This window comes from Mrakia frigida, assembly GCF_051309035.1.
Source record: "Mrakia frigida strain ATCC 22029 unplaced genomic scaffold BDY24scaffold_26, whole genome shotgun sequence".
NCBI lineage: Eukaryota > Fungi > Basidiomycota > Tremellomycetes > Cystofilobasidiales > Mrakiaceae > Mrakia > Mrakia frigida.
In genome coordinates this window covers 23,513-41,305 of record NW_027481255.1, presented here as the reverse complement: position 1 = coordinate 41,305, position 17,793 = coordinate 23,513, and the positions used below count along the sequence as shown (strand labels likewise).

At 54.3% G+C, this 17,793-nt stretch overlaps 7 protein-coding genes across 7 annotated transcripts; 3 read left to right on the top strand and 4 right to left on the bottom strand.

Moving 5' to 3' along the window:
- Positions 1–115: 115 nt before the first annotated feature.
- Positions 116–2,288, top strand: BDY24DRAFT_443200 (uncharacterized protein; the record flags this gene model as incomplete). Its single annotated transcript, XM_076644745.1, has 12 exons — positions 116–123; positions 251–305; positions 409–482; positions 562–635; positions 704–736; positions 804–997; positions 1,072–1,130; positions 1,219–1,329; positions 1,395–1,494; positions 1,560–1,654; positions 1,684–1,977; positions 2,204–2,288. The coding sequence occupies 12 exons, from the start codon at positions 116–118 to the stop codon at positions 2,286–2,288; spliced, it is 1,182 nt and encodes a 393-aa protein (XP_076494465.1).
- Positions 2,289–2,317: 29 nt separating this feature from the next.
- Positions 2,318–4,217, bottom strand: BDY24DRAFT_435891 (uncharacterized protein; the record flags this gene model as incomplete). The annotated part of the gene is made up of 6 exons (XM_076644198.1): positions 2,318–3,152; positions 3,231–3,395; positions 3,476–3,616; positions 3,688–3,738; positions 3,814–3,924; positions 4,065–4,217. The coding sequence occupies 6 exons, from the start codon at positions 4,215–4,217 to the stop codon at positions 2,325–2,327; spliced, it is 1,449 nt and encodes a 482-aa protein (XP_076494464.1). The 3' UTR covers positions 2,318–2,324.
- A 566-nt stretch (positions 4,218–4,783) lies between these two features.
- BDY24DRAFT_435890 (uncharacterized protein) lies at positions 4,784–7,214 on the top strand (the record flags this gene model as incomplete). Its single annotated transcript, XM_076644197.1, has 6 exons — positions 4,784–4,826; positions 4,869–5,760; positions 5,832–6,013; positions 6,094–6,346; positions 6,432–6,501; positions 6,585–7,214. 6 exons carry the CDS (start codon positions 4,784–4,786, stop codon positions 6,717–6,719), a joined length of 1,575 nt encoding a protein of 524 aa, XP_076494463.1. The 3' UTR covers positions 6,720–7,214.
- Positions 7,215–7,221: 7 nt separating this feature from the next.
- On the bottom strand, positions 7,222–8,968 carry BDY24DRAFT_396285 (eS4 family ribosomal protein). Its single transcript, XM_076641421.1, has 8 exons — positions 8,930–8,968; positions 8,841–8,862; positions 8,545–8,600; positions 8,246–8,389; positions 7,804–8,142; positions 7,604–7,673; positions 7,414–7,514; positions 7,222–7,318 (listed from the first exon to the last, which is right to left on the bottom strand). Exons 1-8 carry the CDS (start codon positions 8,930–8,932, stop codon positions 7,265–7,267), a joined length of 789 nt encoding a protein of 262 aa, XP_076494462.1. The 5' UTR covers positions 8,933–8,968; the 3' UTR covers positions 7,222–7,264.
- Positions 8,969–9,238: 270 nt separating this feature from the next.
- Positions 9,239–12,159, bottom strand: BDY24DRAFT_396281 (GDP-mannose 4,6-dehydratase). The gene is made up of 14 exons (XM_076641420.1): positions 12,078–12,159; positions 11,829–11,907; positions 11,688–11,706; positions 11,464–11,511; positions 11,338–11,366; positions 11,070–11,182; positions 10,719–10,967; positions 10,564–10,626; positions 10,475–10,487; positions 10,276–10,401; positions 10,030–10,165; positions 9,871–9,945; positions 9,633–9,786; positions 9,239–9,477 (listed from the first exon to the last, which is right to left on the bottom strand). The coding sequence occupies exons 1-14, from the start codon at positions 12,105–12,107 to the stop codon at positions 9,472–9,474; spliced, it is 1,140 nt and encodes a 379-aa protein (XP_076494461.1). The 5' UTR covers positions 12,108–12,159; the 3' UTR covers positions 9,239–9,471.
- Positions 12,160–12,972: 813 nt separating this feature from the next.
- BDY24DRAFT_417100 (uncharacterized protein) lies at positions 12,973–16,470 on the bottom strand (the record flags this gene model as incomplete). Its single annotated transcript, XM_076643673.1, has 4 exons — positions 12,973–13,192; positions 14,547–14,992; positions 15,074–15,897; positions 15,996–16,470. The coding sequence occupies 4 exons, from the start codon at positions 16,468–16,470 to the stop codon at positions 12,973–12,975; spliced, it is 1,965 nt and encodes a 654-aa protein (XP_076494460.1).
- Positions 16,471–16,733: 263 nt separating this feature from the next.
- BDY24DRAFT_417099 (uncharacterized protein) lies at positions 16,734–17,712 on the top strand (the record flags this gene model as incomplete). The annotated part of the gene is made up of 3 exons (XM_076643672.1): positions 16,734–16,757; positions 16,832–17,317; positions 17,608–17,712. 3 exons carry the CDS (start codon positions 16,734–16,736, stop codon positions 17,710–17,712), a joined length of 615 nt encoding a protein of 204 aa, XP_076494459.1.
- Between the last annotated feature and the right edge of the window lie 81 nt (positions 17,713–17,793).

Sequence of the window (17,793 nt, the reverse complement as noted above, 5' to 3'; positions counted from 1 at the left end):
GGAAGGGAAAGAGGTTCGTTTCCTTCTTTTCACCGCTCGTTTTCTTGCGTCTCTGTGTCTTGACTGACTCAGTGCTTTCGGGGTATGAAGACTACAGACCTAGTAGTGCCTGGGCATGTTGTCGTGAGTCTGAAAGCTCGTAGGGCTCGAGGAAGAGATGAGGGCTGAGACGGAGGTCGAACGATCACTGCAACGAAAGAAGAGCTGGTTGATCTATCTCGTTCCCTCGCCCTCTCTTCTTTGACTGCAGGAGTGTTCCTTTCGTTTCGAAGCTCAGAGACAACGTTCTCGAGGTCGTCTCGAAAGTAAGTCTGTTTGAAGAAGGAGAAAAGAAGAGGAAGAGAGGAGCTCGCTCGCCGAGCATCAGGCTGACCCATCTCCTCTTGCCCTCCCTTCCGTCGACGACAGAGCTACAACCTCGATATCTACGAGTTTAACAACCTGAAGACTCTTCCCCCGTTGACTCAAGCTACTGATCTCAGGTCAGCTTTTCAGCTTTACGGCGCCGAGAAGGGAAGAGGGGCGAAGCTCGTGGCTGATCTCTTCTCCTGCGTTTCCCAGGGCTGAGATTCAGAGAATAAGCAAGCAGGACTACGAGAGCGACTTTGAGTTCAGCTACGACCTCTGGAAGACGAGTGAGCCTTTTCCTGATCGTCCCAACGGTCGCACGAGCTGATCGTCAACGCGTTTCATCCACGAAAAGTCAACGGTCTCAACGACGGGCATCGCACATGGGGTGAGTGTATCTACCAAGCTCATAGAGAAGGGATTCCTCGCTGACTTCGCGTTACTCTTTTCCTCAGTCTCCTGCTACCAGTCTGCGTTCATCACCATCCAGACGCTTCCTCTCGTCTCCCTCACACGATCCTCCTCTTCGTCCAACTCGTCCTCCAACTCTTCGAGTGCCAACATGGGGATCTTCATCGCTCCTGATGCAGTAGAGTTGACTGCTGCTCTCGGATTCACCAAGATCTACAAGGATCAGTTCAAGGTTGACGTGAGTCGCGTCGACAACCGAGAGCGAAACGAACGCCACTGGCTGACTCCTTCCTCTGCTCCTCGATTATCCAGGTCTCCAAGCTGGCTGGAATGGAAGTTACGAGGATTGATGGAAAGGACCCTTGGGATTAGTGAGCACACCGTGCCGTTCCGTTTCCTCGACGAACTTCAGCTCACCTCTCGATTTCTTCTTTTCTCCTTCACTGTCGTCCTTCGAAGCATCGACAATATCGCCGACACGGAGACCGGAATTTATCAAGATCGAAACGTTCGCCGAAGTGCTACTCTTTCGAGCTATGCTGCAGACGGAGCGGCGAGTGGGAACACTTGGTGAGATTCGACGCGTCGTTTCTCGTCCCTCTGTCCCTCCGAAGCTGACTCCCTCTCTTTCATAGGTATCGCTCTATCGGAGCACTCGCTCGTCCCAGTTTCCCCACTCGTGATAACGTTACCTACGAGGTCCTTCTGGCTTCCGGAAAGAAGGAGAACTTGACGGTTCGTCTTCTCCTTCGACGGTGGCTGTCGAAACCTTTGATCAAAACCTCGTTTCTTTGAACCAGGTCCCCTACTTTTCTCTTCCTACCGTCACCCTCACTACCGCCGAAAACTTCTTCGCCGAACATTGCCTCCTTCAATCGGCCAACTCGACCTCCTCGTCTCTCCTTCCTCCCCTCTCTCCTTCAGCCCCCGAGTCATCCTGGTCGTCAAGGAAGGTCGCCTCCTCGGTCTCGTCACCGTCAAGGACGTCCTCCGACACGAAGCGGCCGTCGAGCACGAACAAGAGCAGGAGATCTCGCCCTCCAACTGGGAGGAAGGTCGCTGGGAGGAACGCGTCGGACTGGAAGGAGTGCTGGAGGAGGCTTGGACGTTTGCGACGGGGTTGTTCTCTAGTCGGAGAGGAGGAGGAGGAGTAGGAGCGTTCGAGCAGGTGCCTGATACTCCTGGGATGGGAGGAGAAGATGGGATCAGAGGCGCCGAGTACGAGTTGGATGAGCGGACGACGACGGGACGAGAAGGTCGTGGAACTAGATGAGATTGCTCTTGGATTTAACGGGACGAAACTACACTCGAGAGGCGAAAGAAGTCATCATCATCAATCGTACAAAGCTAAGTAGGGAAGACCGAATTCAAGCAGCCTTCCTCGTGGTCGTCTCCTCCTCCGCGCTCGACTCCTCTCGACCTTTCACCCTTTCGATCTCCCAAGCGCCGTCCAACAACTTCCTATCCTCAGGACCCTTCACTCCAACACTGAACCTCTCTCCAAAGGCCCTCGCCTTCGCCCTCTTTGATCCGTCTTCGTCTTCTTCGCCACTATCCCACGTTCGCTACGCGTTGATCTTGAGAAGAAGCGGAACCAGCTTCTCGAGGATGAGTTGATTGAGAGGGAACGTGAGATCGGTTTGGAGGGATGGGATGTAATGAAGGTGATCGAGGTGAAGGAAGAGGGTTTCGAAGAAAGCGATGTTGTAGAGGTTGAACGTCGTTGAAGGGGTTCGAAGGACGAGCGGCGGGAGGATGCTCTTGAGCGGACGATCGATCCCTCCTGGTCCAACGATTCGAGGAACGACGTCCCAGTCCTTCTCCCGAGTAACGATGGTCCAAGACTTCCATGGTTTTTCCGTGACTGACTGGACCCAGCTTGATGAAGCGAGGGGAGGGAAGGAGAAGAGGTGGACTCGATTTGGCGGGAGGAACCTTTGAAGAACGTCAAGGACGCTATCCGTAGCTGCCTCGTCCCCCCCGTCGTCTTTAGGGAGGAAGAAGAGAAGAACCTTCGTGGGGAAAGGGATCCTGATGCTGAGGGCGTTGGTCTCTCGATCCTGAGCGAGCGTCGACGAGAACCGAAGCGCTGATTGAGCGAGTTTGCGTCCGTCGAGGAAGACGCGGTTGTCGAGAGTGATCTGGGAGTAGTAGAGAGGTCGAGAGATCTCGAGGAATCGCTTGCTAACTAGCTGGAGAGCGAGAGGGTTCCATGGTCGTTCCGAGGTCGACGCGTCCGTGATTCCGTCGAGGAGGCTGCACATGCTGAAGTTGTGGAAAGGATCGATGAGGAAAGAGAAGATGGTTTCGATGATTTCGTCTTTGAGGGCGTTGATGGGGAAGGGGACTGGGCGTGTTCGACGTGGAACGACGGAGGGAGGAGGAGGAGGGAGCTGAGGGAAGAAGAGGAGGAGTCAGTTCAGTCCGGATCGAAAGGTGGAGGGAGTGCAAGAGGACTGATTCAGGCTCACAGAGAAATGAAGCTTTCGACTGAGCGCTGGTTGAGAAGGAGTGGATGCCAACGACGACGACGAAACGGGAAGAACGGCGGGAGGGACGACCACGGACGCTCGTTTGACTGGAGCTGCGATGCGGACTGGAACTGAGATGGCTCCGGGAGCAGCTCGACGAGGTGACTAAATAAAATCGAAGAAGAAGAAGAGATCATGAGCTCTGGCTGCGTCGAGGGAGAGTCCGCGTCGACTCGATCCGTTACCTTCTTCACTGCTCCACGATCCCCCTTGACAGCCGAGAAGACCTTGACGGAAGGAACCGAAATAGGCTTGTTTCCTGTGAGGATTCTGGCGAGGGGTTTGGTTCCTATGAGAGTGGGTCGACGAGCAGATGAGGTCGAGGGCTGAGAATCCGAGGAAACGATTCAGCTGAGTTGTGTTCTCTTCCTGCTCAAGGCACTGCAGCGTAGCTCACCTTTGTCACTGTGGCTACGACCTTGGTCTTAGTTCGAGTAGTACCAGCAGTCTGAGAAAAGAAAAGGCGAGCGAGAGCAGAAGGTCAGCGAGACAACGAGGAAAGACGACGCGACGTGAAACGCACTTTGGAGACGACCCTTGGAGGAGCAGATGTCGAGATGAATTTCTTGAGAGTGGAAGATGGTAGATTCGAGTCCTTCTGGGCGAAGATGGTTGTACGTCGAGGGATCTTGGACTTCAGAAAGCGGAAAGGAAGAGGGGAGAGGAATCAGCGAACGAGACGACTTTAATGTTCCTGCTTCGCCTACAGACCAAACTTGCCCATATAAGGGCAAGTGCTACTCGAGAAACCAGCTGGCCAAAGCCTAGACTTACTTTGAGCTTCGTTGCTGGAGAAATCAATCCACTCTCGAGCTTCGAGCTCCCTCCGAACCTCTCCCTCTCTGCTCCAGCCTGCTTCTCAGCACCATCTCCATCACCACTCCTCGTCCCCTTCATCTGCTTTCCACCCACCACCGGTCTCCTCATCGCTTCCTCCAGTTGTTGTTTGGTTTCTAGTAGAGAGGGAGAAAAAAATTGCTTGCCTGAGAAAGGACATCGCGAGAGAGATATAGTGTTTATAGAGAGAGATGCATTGGGGAGTAGAGTGAAGGAAAGTTCAGCGCTCAAAACGACGTCACCGAATCTGAATCTCACGCGGTCTCGATCGATCTTCCTTAGATCTTCCCCTTCTCTCTGAAACCTGACCTCTGACCACATCTTGCCCTCTCTCTCTTCTCTCGCCCTTCCACCACTCTTCTCCCCTTACCTTACAAACTGTCTTCCCTAGGTGAGTGTTTCTTGTTCAGTTCCTGGATGGTGGTTAGACGCAGCAGGCAAGAAGAGTTGAAGGTCGAAGGGACGCTTCCGGCGTGCTTCCTTCCTCCCTTCGTTCTCGAGCTTCCTTCTAGAGAGAACGACGCATCCCTGTAGATTCTCTTCGAAGGAGGATCTACTCATCCACTGAATGGATTGATCTTGGACAGTCTGGCCTCAGAGAGGGACGTGTGAGGGAGGGAAGAAGAGGGAAGGATCGGAACGGCGACGAGGTCAACATGAATCGACGACTCAGAAACGGCCTCTTCTTCTACAATCTCTGTCGCTGACTTCTATTCTTCCATCCTCTTCTCTATACTCCAGTCCAAGCAGCATCTCTCGGCCTCGTCGCAATCTTCGCAGCTGGAACAACCCCTGGACCTCAAGACCTCATCGAACAAGAAAAGGAAGAAGCAAACAAGACCTCAACCTCCCTTCCTCCACTCGTTCAAACTTCCAACACCACCACCACCACCACCACCGAATCTACAGATATGGGTCTCTTCAGGAAGAAGTCAGTCGCCGCTAAGGAGGCTCCCGTCAACACCTCTTCGGAATCCCCCAACAACGCCGCCGTCGTTGCTCCTCCTCCTCTCCCCGCTCGTCCCGTCTCTCCCGTCAACGAGTCCAGCAACACCGCCGAAGTCGCTCCTCCTCTCGCTCCCATCGAGGAACCTACCCACGCCATCTCCACCAACGATACCGTCGATGCGGATCAGCACCAGAGGGAGGTCGTCGCCAGGGAGGCTGAGCAGCAGCAGGCTATCGATCGATCTACCGAGAAGGAGAGGGAGGCCTTCGGAGGAGGAGCCATCGCTGGAGGAGGATTGGGATCCGCTGCTTCTCCTACTACGTCCGAGAGGGAGACCTACCCTGCCGAGAAGGTTGGAGGAGGATCCAATGGAATCGTGGACGATGGAATGATGAAGGGTTTCGTAGCTGTTCCTTCGGGAGGACACTCGGCTGAAGGGCGAGTTCCCCCATCTCCTTCTCGTCTCTGCTTCATCTTTCTCTTCTGCGTCGCAACAAAGCTGAACTCGCCTCTCCTTATCCATTTCTCGCTCTTCAGATCCAACCTCTCGAACGAGAACACCTATGCCGCTCCCATCGACGAGAAGTCGAATCACCACGTCGCCGAAGGAGCTGCTCTCGGAGGACTCGCTGGCATCGGAGCTGCTGGAGCTGGAGGAGCCTTCTCCAACCAGGGAACCGACAAGTGAGCCTATCATCCTCTTCTAGTACCAACGAAGCTCAGCGTTGATCGCTCTGCCTTGCTTCTTCTCGCAGGTCTCTCGTCGAGAACACCAACGGTCGCCACGACGAGAAGCACATCCCTGCTCCCATCCGAACCGATCTCGCCGCGTCTTCTCCCGACTCGAGCCTTCCCAACAGTGCTGCCTCACCCGTCGCCAACGATGCTGCTAGCCCTCTCAGTGCTTCTGCTCTCGCCAAGATCCACAAGGCCGAGTGTGAGTTTCCATCGTCGACTCTTCGTTTCGTCCTTTCTTTGGCGAAACGCGTGCTGACTTCTGACTTTCGCACCTTCCAGACAAGGATGGAAAGCGTGTCGCCAAGATTCTCAAGCAGGAGGAGAAGGACGAGGCCAGGGTTCTCGAGAAGTTCGTCCCAATCTCTTTCCGATCGAGATCGACGCGTCTTCGAACTGACTTTTTCCTTCCTTACAGCGCCATCAAGGAGCTTTCCAACCTCCAGAAGATCCAGCGAGATGCTGCTTCCGCTGAGGCGAAGTCTGCCAAGTACCATCACGAGGCTCTCAAGGTCCAGCAGAAGGCGAACGTTGGGTGAGTTTTTCCTCTCGTTCCCTCCTTTTCGAGGGCGGACGTTGTACTGACCCTCCTCCCCTTCGATTCGGATTTATCTCAACAGCTACCTCAAGCACAAGGCTATCCACGACGAGGCCATGGCTGGACTCAAGGCTCGAGAGGAGGAGCTCGAGGTGCGTTCTTTTCTTTCCTTTCTCCTCCTAACCTCTCTCTCCCCGACTGACTCCCCCCTGCTCTCCTCTTCCCCACCTCGCAGATCAACAAGGCTCAAACTGCCCGACAGACTCAACTCCTCCAGGAGCAGTCCGCTAAGGTCGATCAGCTTCGAGAGGCGAAGAGCCTCGACGACCGAGCTCGAGCTGAGAAGATCGGATCCATCAAGAGGAAGTAAAAAGTTCCCGCTCAACATGCCTTCACCGTACTTAGTCTAGTCTAATCATTCGTCTTCGTCCTCGTTCTCCCTCTTTACTTCTCTCGGCCCTCCCTCTTTGCGCTCGCTCGTTTAACGAAGTTCGTTCTAACACTGTCGCCTCGTCTCGCCTCGCCTCGCCTTCTGTTGATTTCTCTCCTTCTCTCGCCCAGTTGAGGATCGGTTTTAGTGTCCTCTCGTTTTCTTCTCCTACTAATGGTATGCTCGAGTTCGTTCTTCTTTGTCGAGAGCAGCGAGAAGAGTAAAAAAAAGTGAACTCGTCGTCGCGTCTTTGTTTCCCCTGAGGCGATCCCGTTCGTTCGCTCGCCAAGTCTTTCCTACAGCTCTTTCTTGCTTCTTGTAGTGTATCAACTCGAAGATACGAGAGCTTTCTTTTTCCCTCCTCCCGAGTCGCTGCCTGACGAAACTTTCCCCAGACTCGCTCTCTCTCTCTCTCTCTCTCTCTCTCTCTCTCTCAATGAAGTTCAGACAAAAGCCCATGAATACCCAGAAACGAATCAACGAATCTAAGCAGACTTGGCCTGCTGCCTCTTCTGGTCTCGCTCCTCGGTGATGGAAAGCTGTAGTCGCGAAACGAAATCGAAAACAAGGTCAGCGTCGAGCTTGAAGAAAGAAACGAAACGAGCGAAGAGAGGTAGGTTGAAATCGAACGAACCTTGGTTCCCTTTCCCTTGGGGAGGGAGATGGAGGGCTTGGATCCCTCACCGATGACGAAGACGTTGGAGAGACGGGTGGCGAAGGTCTTTCCGAGGATGTCTGTTGGGAAGGAAGGAAGGAAGAGGAGGGAAGGGTCAGCGACGAGGCGAGGAAGGGAGAGGAGCGGTGAAAGGGAGAGGAGAACGAACCAGTGACGTGAACGATGTCGAATCCACCAAGGTGTCGCTCCTTGTGGGCAATGACTCCAGCTCGACCCATCTGGAAGAAGAGGAGAGGAAGGAAGAAGGGAAGGAAGGGAGGGTCAGCTTGAGCTCTTCAAAAACAAAACGGAACGACCTCCTCTCCTTCCTCCTTCTCATCCCAGGTCAAAATGGTCTCCGAGACTCACGTTTCGTCCACCGGTGACCATGACGACGTTTCCAGCCTCGAACTTGATGTGATCAACGATGGCGTTCTTCTCGAAGTCGAACTTGATGGTGTCGTTGACTCGGATAACGGGGTCGGGGTATCGAATGGTTCGTCCGTCGTGGGTAACGACGTAAGGAACTCCCTTGGGGCCGAGCTGGACCTTTCGGACCTTGCAGAGCTTGTAGGAAGCCTCCTCCTCCGAGATTCGGTGGATGGTGAATCGGCCCTTGACGTCGTAGAGGATTCGGAAGTGCTCTCCCGACTTCTCGATGGTGACGGCGTCCATGAATCCGAGGGGGAAGGTGTCGTCGGTTCGGACCTGATCGTAGTGGTAGTAGTAGAAGAGGAGGAGGAGAGGGGAGTCAGCATGGGAGGGAGAAGAGAAGAGGGGAGGGAGGGAAGGGAAGGAGAAGGAAACGAACCTTTCCGTCAACCTTGATGAGTCGCTGCTGGAGGATAGCAGTGACCTCTCGTCCGGTGAGGGCGAGCTTCAGTCGGTTTCGAAGGAAGATGGTGAGGGGGAGACACTCTCGGAGCTTGTGAGGTCCGGGGGAAGGTCGGGGAGCCTGGGAGGAGGAGAGAAGGAAGGGAAGAAGGAGGAGGCGCGAGACAAAAGTTTGAAGGAGGTCAGCTCTCTCTCTCTCTCTTCTCTTCCTCCCAATCCCCTTCTATACAAGCCTTATCCGAGCAAACACAACAAGGCATAGACGAATCTACTCACGTAAGTTCCGGAGAGCTTGTCGAGCAACCACGACGAGGGAGCTGCGAGACGCTTAACTGGAAAGGTCGAAAAGGAAGGATTCGGACAAGAGATAAGTTTCCTGGTTAGATCAACACCGTGGCATACAACTCCGGCTGACAATCAAACGCAGAATCCCAATCCCACCTTCTTCGAGATCCCCAGTCCCGACCACCACCAGTGTAGGAGCACACTGGTCGGAGGAGGGGGAGGAGGGGACAACGAAGAGAGGCGAGAGAGAGAGACTGGTCGAAGGCGGAGTGAGCGGTGGAACTAACGATGCTTTTTCGGTCCTCGGCCCTGTAGGAAAGAAAGGATGTCAGCTGGGAGTGAAGTAGAGAGGTAGGGAAGGAGAAGGAGAGCTCACCATTGTGTTTTGACTGTCTTGACTGGGGTGGTGAAGGGTAGTGGGGAGGAAGAGAAGGGAGAGGCGAGCTGAAGCCAAAGCGTTTTTTCGAGACTGTTTGCCTCCGCCCTCTCGCTCTCCTTCTAAATTTCACAGATGTAAATCTTTCATCTTTCCCACCAGCATCAACCCTGGCTTCCCAACCCCCTCGACTCGAAATTCCTACATCATGAAAATCTGATCTCGCTCTTCAAAAAAGAGGTCATCGCGTTTGCCTCTCCTCTCTCCCTTGCCCTCTCTCTCTCTCCTTCCCTTTCCCCTCACAAGAGCTTCAAGAGATGGATTTCTCATTTTGAACGATATACCCGAGAACACACAAGACAGTATGGGTAAAACTTGAAAGAACAATGAAAGAGAAAAAGCTGAAGCAGCGTACGTAAAGGGGAGCGACACGAATGAAAGAAGGAAAGAAAGTCTACAACCGAACCGAACCGAACCGCGAAACTTTGGGGAGGATGGGTGTGTGTGTCGAGTGAACGACGTCTAAGTGGGGTTTCTTCGATTTAGTTCTGTGGTGGGGTCGAGAAAGGGAGGGGAGGAGTCAGTGAGGGAGAACGAGGGGACGAGCGACGACGAGGCGACAAGGTCGACATGGGCGAAGAGCTTCGAGCGAATGAAGAGACGAGAGGGACGAGAGAGAGAACGGTAAAGAGAAGGAACCGACCTGATCCTCAACGGGGTTCTGGACGGCCTCCATGTCGGAAAGGACCATCTGCGTAACGAGCTCGTCGAAGGTGCACTTTCGCTTCCATCCGAGCACTCGCTCGGCCTTGCTGGGGTCCCCGTGAAGAAGCTCGACCTCAGCAGGTCGGAAGTACCTGGAGAAGGAAAGAAACGAAAGAGAGAAAGATCGTCAGTTCTCGAGAGTTGAAGACGAAGGCGCGTCGAAAGAAGGGACTCACTTCTCGTCGATCTTGACAACAGCCTTGTTGGTAGCGACGTCGTAAGCAACCTCGTCGACTCCCTCACCCTCCCACCTATAAAGAACGAACGAAACAAACCGAGACAGGGATCAGCTCTCGAGTGACTGGAGACAGAACGAGCGAGAAACAAAGACTCACCTGAGCTCGATCTTGGCGACCTTGAAGGCCTTCTCGATGTACTCCTTGATAGGGTGGGTCTCTCCGGTAGCGAGAACGAAATCATCAGGCTCGTCCTGCTGCAGCATTCGCCACATACCCTCAACGTAGTCCTGAGCTGTTTGAACGAAGAAACAGAGGAGAACGAAACATGGTCAGCTCGACCTCGTCGAAAATTCCAAGCCCTCCATTTCGTGAGCGGCTGATGTAGACGGAAGAGCAACGTACCATGTCCCCAATCTCGCTTGGACTCGATGTTGCCGAGGTAGAGGGTCTCGAGCTTGCCAGCGGCGATCTCAGCGACGGCTCGAGAGATCTTTCGGGTGACGAAGGTTCGTCCTCGTCGAGGGGACTCTGTAGGAAGAAAGAGAGGAAGAGGTCAGCTTTGACTTGAGCAAGAGTCTGGAGGGTAGAGATGTAGACGAACCGTGGTTGAAGAGCTGAAGGGAGCAGAGGAGAAGGGAGTTTAGCTTCGAGCTCACTCGACTGAAGGAAGGAAAGATCGATCAAACTCACGATACCGTTGCAAGCGTACATGCCGTACGACTCTCGGTAGTTGACGACGATCCAGTAAGCGTACTGAGGAAGAAGAAGAGAAGCGAGCGAGCTCACACGATCAGCAACGGTCCTCCTCGAATCAGACGGAAGGGCGAGAGAGGTCGACAACTCACAAGCTTAGCGACTCCGTAAGGAGATCGAGGGTAGAAGGGAGTAGTCTCGGACTGAGGAGTCTCGACGACCTTTCCGTAGAGCTCAGAGGTGGAAGCCTGGTAGAATCGGATGTGCTTCTCGAGTCCAGCGGTTCGGATAGCGTCGAGGATTCGGAGGGTTCCAAGTCCGTCAACATCTCCAGTGTACTCGGCCATCTCGAAGGAGACCTTGACGTGAGACTGAGCTCCCAAGTTGTAAATCTCAGTGGGCTGGGGAGGGAAGAAGTCGAAGATGGAAGAAGACGTCAGTCGGAGCTCGGAGGTCGAGGTCGAGGTCAGCGGAAGGAGGAGATGGATTGGGCTGAAACTCACAAGGACCTGAGCGATGATGGAGACGAGGTTGGTGGTATCGGTAAGATCTCCGTAGTGGAGGATCATCTTGGGAGCATTGTGGAGGTCGGAGTAGAGGTGGTGGAGTCGTCCAGCTGTGAGGAAGAAGCAGAACGAGGAGGAGAAGGAGGGAGGAGGGCGATGGTGAGAGGTCAGATCGATTCCCTTTGCCGACACCGTTTCTCTCACTTCCGACAACGAAGCATGCAGCGAGGAATGAAGGAGCGCAGGTCGAAGGACGAAGACTCACTGTTGAACGAGGAAGATCGTCGAATGATACTGGAAAAGAGCAGGGGAGGAGCCAGATGGAGGAGCGGAAGAAGGTTCAGCCCTCTCGATTGGGATGAAAACGCGTACGACCAGCTAGAGAACTCACCCGTGGACCTCGTATCCCTTGGAGAGGAGAAGCTCAGTGAGGTAAGATCTGGATAAAGGAAGGTTCGCGTCAGAGAAAGTGTTGGGGCAAAGGTGAAACGAGGAAGGGAAGGGAGGGAGGACGAGGCTGCGACCTTGTCTCTTTCCTCCCCTCTTCCTCTTTCTGCTCGTCCTCCCATCCTCTTCCCTTCACCTCAGCAAACAAGAAGAACACAAAAGACTCACCCATCCTGTCCGGTGATACCTGCGAAGAAATTAATCGAAGGAGAATCGTTAACGATGGTGTTTGGTGCAGTTGAAGCTGGGAGCCGAGCTAGCCCAGCGATGGCCGCAAAGAGAAGACCAAAAGAGACGTGTCGGACTTACCAGAGATGAGGGCGACCTTCCTCTTCCTGTACTCGGCAGGAGAAGGGTACTGGGCCTTCATAGAAGCAGTAGGGTCAAGCTGTAGTAACGAGAACACGCGAAGAGCGAGGAGGGCGGTGGAGGGGGAGAGGAAGGAGGAGAGGTGAAAGGGAAGGAAACGCGATCAGCCCTTCTTCGTTGCTTGTTCTCGTCGAGCTTCCTTCCAGCATCGACCAGGATCGCTATAGACGAGATGGAAGTTCTACTCACGATGACCATGTTGGCGGGAGGAGCAGACATGAAAGAGAGCGAAAGGAGAAAAGGGAGGGGAAGGAGAAGGATGTGGTTGGGGTCTCACGAAGGAAAGTAGTGCACCTTCGAAGACGAGGGCGAGATCCATTTCAGATCGACAAGCCCAGCCCTTCACTTTTTATATCTTTGCGTTAAGTTCCATCTTGGTGAAGCGAAGGGCCTATACTCGAGAGTAGTAGGACGAGCTCTGAGCTTTAGATTCTCACAAGAAAACCTGCTCTGAAGAAGGAGAACGACGATGGTCGCCTTTGAACGAGAGAGATCAAGGTTCGTGTCGGACGAGTGCTCTCTCTTCTCCTCCCTTCCTAACTCTGTCCCACCAGACCTTCCTCAGACCAACTTCGTCAACGAGAGATCATCGATAGAGGAGAGAAGGATCCGTTCCCGTCCGACGAAGAGCAGCAACGACCGTCGAGCGTGAAAAGAGACGCCTCGTTTTGGGCTGAGGCGAGACCTCGTCGAGCGGAGTTGGCGAAACGAGGGTCGATGGCGAGAAAGCTGAGAGCTCTGGAGGATTCGAGTATAGACGAGGAGAGGGTTTGGGATCTGAGGAGTAGACGGGCGAAGGGCGAAAAGAAACGTGAGCAAGGTCTTCGTGAGTGGGAAGGGAAGGAGATGTCGAGCTCACCTTCGCTCGAGAAAGACCTCTCGTGTAGCTCCAGAAAGACGAGGTTCGAGGCGTTCAGGTTCCTATGTGAAGAAAGGAAGTCCCAGAGTCAGCCTCCAGCTCTTCTCCAGGTCCTCAAATCCAAAGAACCCCGAGGAAACGAGCTCACCATCGAGTCCTTCTCCTCCTCCCTCCTCCTCTTCTTCCCTCCCTCCCTCCCTGCACCCGCCCTCCAAACAACGATTCCTAAGCGCCCATCCTCTGACCCCAGCTCATCCCCTCCTTCCTCTTCTTTTCCTCCGCGGCATGATCCTTTCCTCCTCCCTCGTCCTCCTCGGAAATCCCAGTCGTGTTGGCCGTCGTGTTCGAAGGAGATCCTCCTCCTGCTCCTCCTTTGGCCTCGTCCAGAGCTTGCTTGGCGGCTGTGAGGTATGCTTCAACTTCAGCGACGTCGGCAGGGGAAGCGCTGATGGCGGTGGGAGCTCGGCGGATCATTTCCTTCGAAAGAGAGCGGGAGAGGGAGATGGTGGTGAGGAGGGAGAGAAGGAGGAGGGAGGGTTCATCTTGAGCTTTCGAGGTTTCGACGAGAAGGGAAGCTCGCAGGGGTTTTTTCTGGCGAGATTTTGATGACCGGGAAGGGTTGACAAGCCCGTGGAGGGCGATAGATGATCCTGGGAAACGTTTTGTCCGAAATGGTACAGACGGCAGGGGAGCGACGACGGAGAGACAAAGGCGAAGCGCGTCCACCGGCAGATGAGAGGGGACCGGTACGAGAGTGATCCCAGAAATTAGCTGAAAAATATGATTGAATACTAGTCTAACTTTCACGAGGCTTTTTTCTTGGGCTCACTTCGAGTGTTCCTGCTCCAACGGATCTGCGACGCCCACGCGTTTGTCCCCTGGAGTTCTCTTCCCCTTACGTTCTTCCTGCTCACGGAGGCGTAATTTCTTTCCTTGTGTGAGTTGACGGAGAGCCTACTCTCCTTTAGTGAAGAGCTTCAATCTCGAAAAGAGGAATCTTGACGGGCGTCGCGCCAAACAAACCGAGACGCGTCGAAACTTGAAAAGCGTTCGATTCATCCTTTCCTTCCGTTTTGGAAGCACGAGTGACTGTGGATCGACGGTACCTTAAAGTTCCCTCATTCCCTGAAGTATGATGAGTGGAGGAGGCTCTTGAAAGAAGCATGGAGGAGAAAAAGGAAGCGGGAGGGAAACTCACCAGAGAAGCTTTTCTCCATCGAGCTCCTTGCCACACTTCGTGCAGGTATACAACATCTTCTCCTCAGTACTGTAGAAGATAGAGTTGCCATTTAGTTTACCAGGAGTCAGAGCCTGGCTGGGTCCGTACAGCTGGCTCGAGAACGGAAGAGAAGAGGAGAAGGAAGGAGGTGGGTGTTCGAGCTCAACTCGAAATCGTCCTCGCTTCGTTGCCTTCCCTTCTTCCTCTCCAAGGTAACCGAGGTTTGTCTGAGCTGAGAAGCTTTCAAAAGTAGACAGCAGTGACAGGATTCCACGAAACGTGTTGGAAAAGCAGACTGAGAGGATCCTGAGGGGACTGAGAGGATGAATTCGAAGTAGAGAAACGTCGAGCAGGTGTCATGCATCCCTCCTCAATCTAAACCAAAGCTACGACCCGTCCGACCATCCCACCCTTACATCGAACCTTCACGCCTCTGAAATAAATAGTAAGCGAGGGAAGGGAAGAAGAGGCACGAGGAGTCAGCGTGTGCTTTCCTCATCGTCGAGAACGAGAGGACGCGACTTCTCTCAAGCGACCGTTCGATCTCCACGAGCGAGGGAAGAGGCAGAAAGAGACTCACCTCGGATGATCACCTCTCGTCAAAACCTCAGAAACCTCTCCAAACGTCGTCTTCCCACTCCCTTGATCCTCCTTCTTGATGACGAGAACGTTGACGCCAGCTTCGAGGAGACGCGACGGAGGAGGATGGGAGACTGAGTAACGACCGTTCGACTGTTGCGAGGAAGGCAGGCCTGACGACGAGAGTTGAATACTGTCTGGGATGGAGACTTTGGTTGAGGCTGGGAGGTGGGGAGGAGCGGCGCGTCGTTGGGGAGTGGGCTGCGAGAGAGGAGGAGCTCGCTGAGGTGACGGAGGTGGAGGGTAGAAGGGAGAAGAGGTGGTTGGGTTGGGTTTGGGATTGGACGACGAGGATGAAGATGGGATGAAGGCTGGAGTCGTTGGGTTTGGAGGACGAGAGGTGGTGGTGGGGAGAGGAGGGAGACCCATCCAGGCGCGTTCCTCAGCCTGAGCAGAGAGAAGAGATCGACGAGCGACGAAGATCAGTTCTGCTTGTGAGAGGGAGTTGAGGGAGTGGGATGAACGTACAGTAAGGTCGTCAGGCGCTTCGCCTCGAAGCGTCGAGGGGGTCTGATGCTGCTGCGATGGTCCCTCGTCGACGAAGTCCTCTCCGTCCAGCCGACTCGACGAACCCTCTCCCTCCTGCTCGACCTCCTTCCCCTTCCCCTTCCCTCTCCCTCTCTTCCTTCCCTTCCCTTTCTTTTCACCAGCCGTCTCCTCCTCCACCACCACAACCTTCCTCGGCTCAACGTACTTCAGCTCCAAACCTCCAACGTCCAAGAAGAATCGTCGCTCCTTTTGCCTCTCCCCCAACACCTCCCTCACGTGCTCGACTCTCTCCTCCTTCGTAGGATACTCCATCCGAGGAGCTTTGATCCTCCCTTCGAACAACTCAGGCGAAGGAGCTCGACTGGGTCCTCCTTCCGACGCGGTTCCTCCGTCGCTGTCGTCGACGGCTTCCGAGCGAGGTTTCTTGACGAACGTCTTGACCTCGAACCTTCCCGTCTTGGCGTTCATGCTCATGACCTTCCTCCCAGGAGCGTCCTCGGCTTTGGCACGATCCTTGGTTCCCTTGACGATCCCAGCGGCGAGGACAGGGAACTTGCCTCCTGCTGATTCCCTCCAAGCGTTCTCCCTCCGGATCTCCTCGAGCCGATCTCGTTCACGTTGTTCCGAGGCGAGAAGAGAGTCTAGTTCCTCGGTGAGAGTGGCGAGGAGCCGAGATCGGGAGACGGGAGTGAGGAGGGAGGAGAAGCAGGAAGGGCAGGGGAGGTGAGGGAGTTGGAGGACGCAGAGAGGGAGGGAGCAGGAGGGACAGAGGGGAGTGTAGGTGCTGAGAGGATGAATTCGGGCTGGCAGAGAGGATCGAGGCAAGAAAGTGGGTCAGTATAGGCATCAAGAACGACGCGAATCGAGAGAGAGAGCAGGACGAAGACGACTCGAAGCTCACCTTGACAGAAACATCCTCCTTTGCCCTTCTTCAACGCTCTCTTCCCCAACACAGCTGTAGCAGCCGATGATCCTCCCGCCTCGTCAAACACCAGACTCTCTACATCCCTGATCTTGACCTCCAGAGCTTCAGCCTTCTCGCTTCTCCTCTCGGGCTTCTTGCCGTTGGACGACTCCTTCGCTTTCGCTCCAGCTTTCCCTCCCAAAAGATCGGATACGACGGCTCCTCCTCCTCCTCCATGGGTGGCTTTAACCTTGGCTTGAATGATCTTGACTCCTGGGGTAGCATGGAGAGGTTGAGGAGTCGAGTGACGAGAGGTGGGAGCGGAAGCGACGTCTCGAGTTTTGAGATACGCTACCCCTCCTGAGCCGAAAGCGGAGGTATAATCGGGTTGCTGGGAGGAAGAGGATTCCGAGGGTTGAGGTCTAGAAGAGGAAGAGGAGCCTGGACGAGAGGGAGGGTTGGAGCGAGACATGTTGAAGAGATGGAGGGAGCAGAGGAAGGAGGTCCGAAGCTGGCGAAAGAAAGACGGCGATTCAGCTCTTGTGAGGTGTTCGTATATATCAGGGTCATGGCATCTCACCTTGATATCGTTCTGGATGTCTATATCCCCAAAAAGTTCCCAGGGGAAGGTGGTGGTTTGTGGCGAAACGAGAGAAGGGAAGGAGGGTTGAGCTCAGAAGAAGGATCGGCTCCGGATGACTCGCTCTTTCCCTCCCAACCGTCACTCCTCACCATATGAAAATCTTCAGCAAGGATGTTGTGAGTTTCTTCTCTCGACCCGTCTCCGTATAAAAGGCCAACTTGACCTTTTCTCTTCCTTGAATCTCGAGCAGCTCCCAATCTCGAACGACCTCCTTCCCTCCCTCCCATTCCTCGAGACCATGACCTCCTCCTCCTACTCTTCCTGCCTTCCCCACTCTCTCCCGCTCGAAGTCATCGAGAAAATCTTCCTCCTCGCCTTCACTCCCTCTACTCCTCTCACCATCTACTCCTCCTCAATCACTCCTCCTCCGTCCTCGCACAACTTCCTCCTCGTCTCTCGTCGCTCTCTTCTACCGCTCCATCACCATCCTCCGAGCTCAAGACTGCGTCTCCTTCTTCGATCACAATCTCGGACTCTTCGTCGCTGGAGGACAGGAAGCTCAGATTCGATGGTCGTGTGGAAGAAGATGTTCGAGGGAAGCTTCACGGACGAGAGAGCCATCGAGGATCTGTCGATTCACAAACCTGGAGAGCATGAAGAGAGGAGTGGAGATCAGCAGTGGAGCGTAGGAGGGTTGTGCTTGAATCCGCAAGATTGGGAAGGGAGGAGGGTCTGGGTACTGTGAGTCTGAGCGTCATTTGGACGAGGACGCGTCGGTTTTGGGCTCGAGTCTTGACTGTCTCTCGTCTTCGCCGACTCTCGTGTTCACTCTGTTTTCTCATCTCTGCGACTTCCAGGGGCCGGGGGGACTAATACTCTTTTCTTCATTGATCCTACTACTGGTGTAGCTTTGAGCTCGCTCTCCCTCTTTTGCTCCGCGTCGCCGAACGCTTTCGTTCGAACTCGTTGCGTCTCTTTCCTCGTTCTGACCCCTCTTTCTCCCTTCTTGGGTTCCTATTTTTTTAGGCCGTTGGAGGAACTCAGATGTTCTCTGTGGATGATTCCTTCGTCGAGGAGCTGTGGGCGAAGGCTCAGAAGATTGTTTATGCGGGACTCGTCGAGTCGAAGTAGGCTAGATTCCTGTAGGTGCGATTCTTTTTTGGCACTCAGATTTGCTCGAGATCGAGATTACGAAGTGGGGATGAGTCCTTC

Excerpts from the sequence above, each read along its gene's own strand:
- BDY24DRAFT_396285 (XM_076641421.1), bottom strand. Across the intron at positions 8,390-8,544 it reads ACAAGCTCTCCGGAACTTAC|GCTCCCCGACCTTCCCCCGG; the intron begins GTGAGTAGATTC and ends TCCTCCTCCCAG. Across the intron at positions 8,143-8,245 it reads TCATCAAGGTTGACGGAAAG|GTCCGAACCGACGACACCTT; the intron begins GTTCGTTTCCTT and ends CACTACGATCAG.
- BDY24DRAFT_396281 (XM_076641420.1), bottom strand. The coding sequence starts at position 12,107 with ATGTCTGCTCCTCCCGCCAACATGGTCATC. Across the intron at positions 11,908-12,077 it reads CTCCCGCCAACATGGTCATC|CTTGACCCTACTGCTTCTAT; the intron begins GTGAGTAGAACT and ends TCGTTACTACAG. Across the intron at positions 10,166-10,275 it reads CAAGCGAGATTGGGGACATG|CTCAGGACTACGTTGAGGGT; the intron begins GTACGTTGCTCT and ends TCGTTCAAACAG.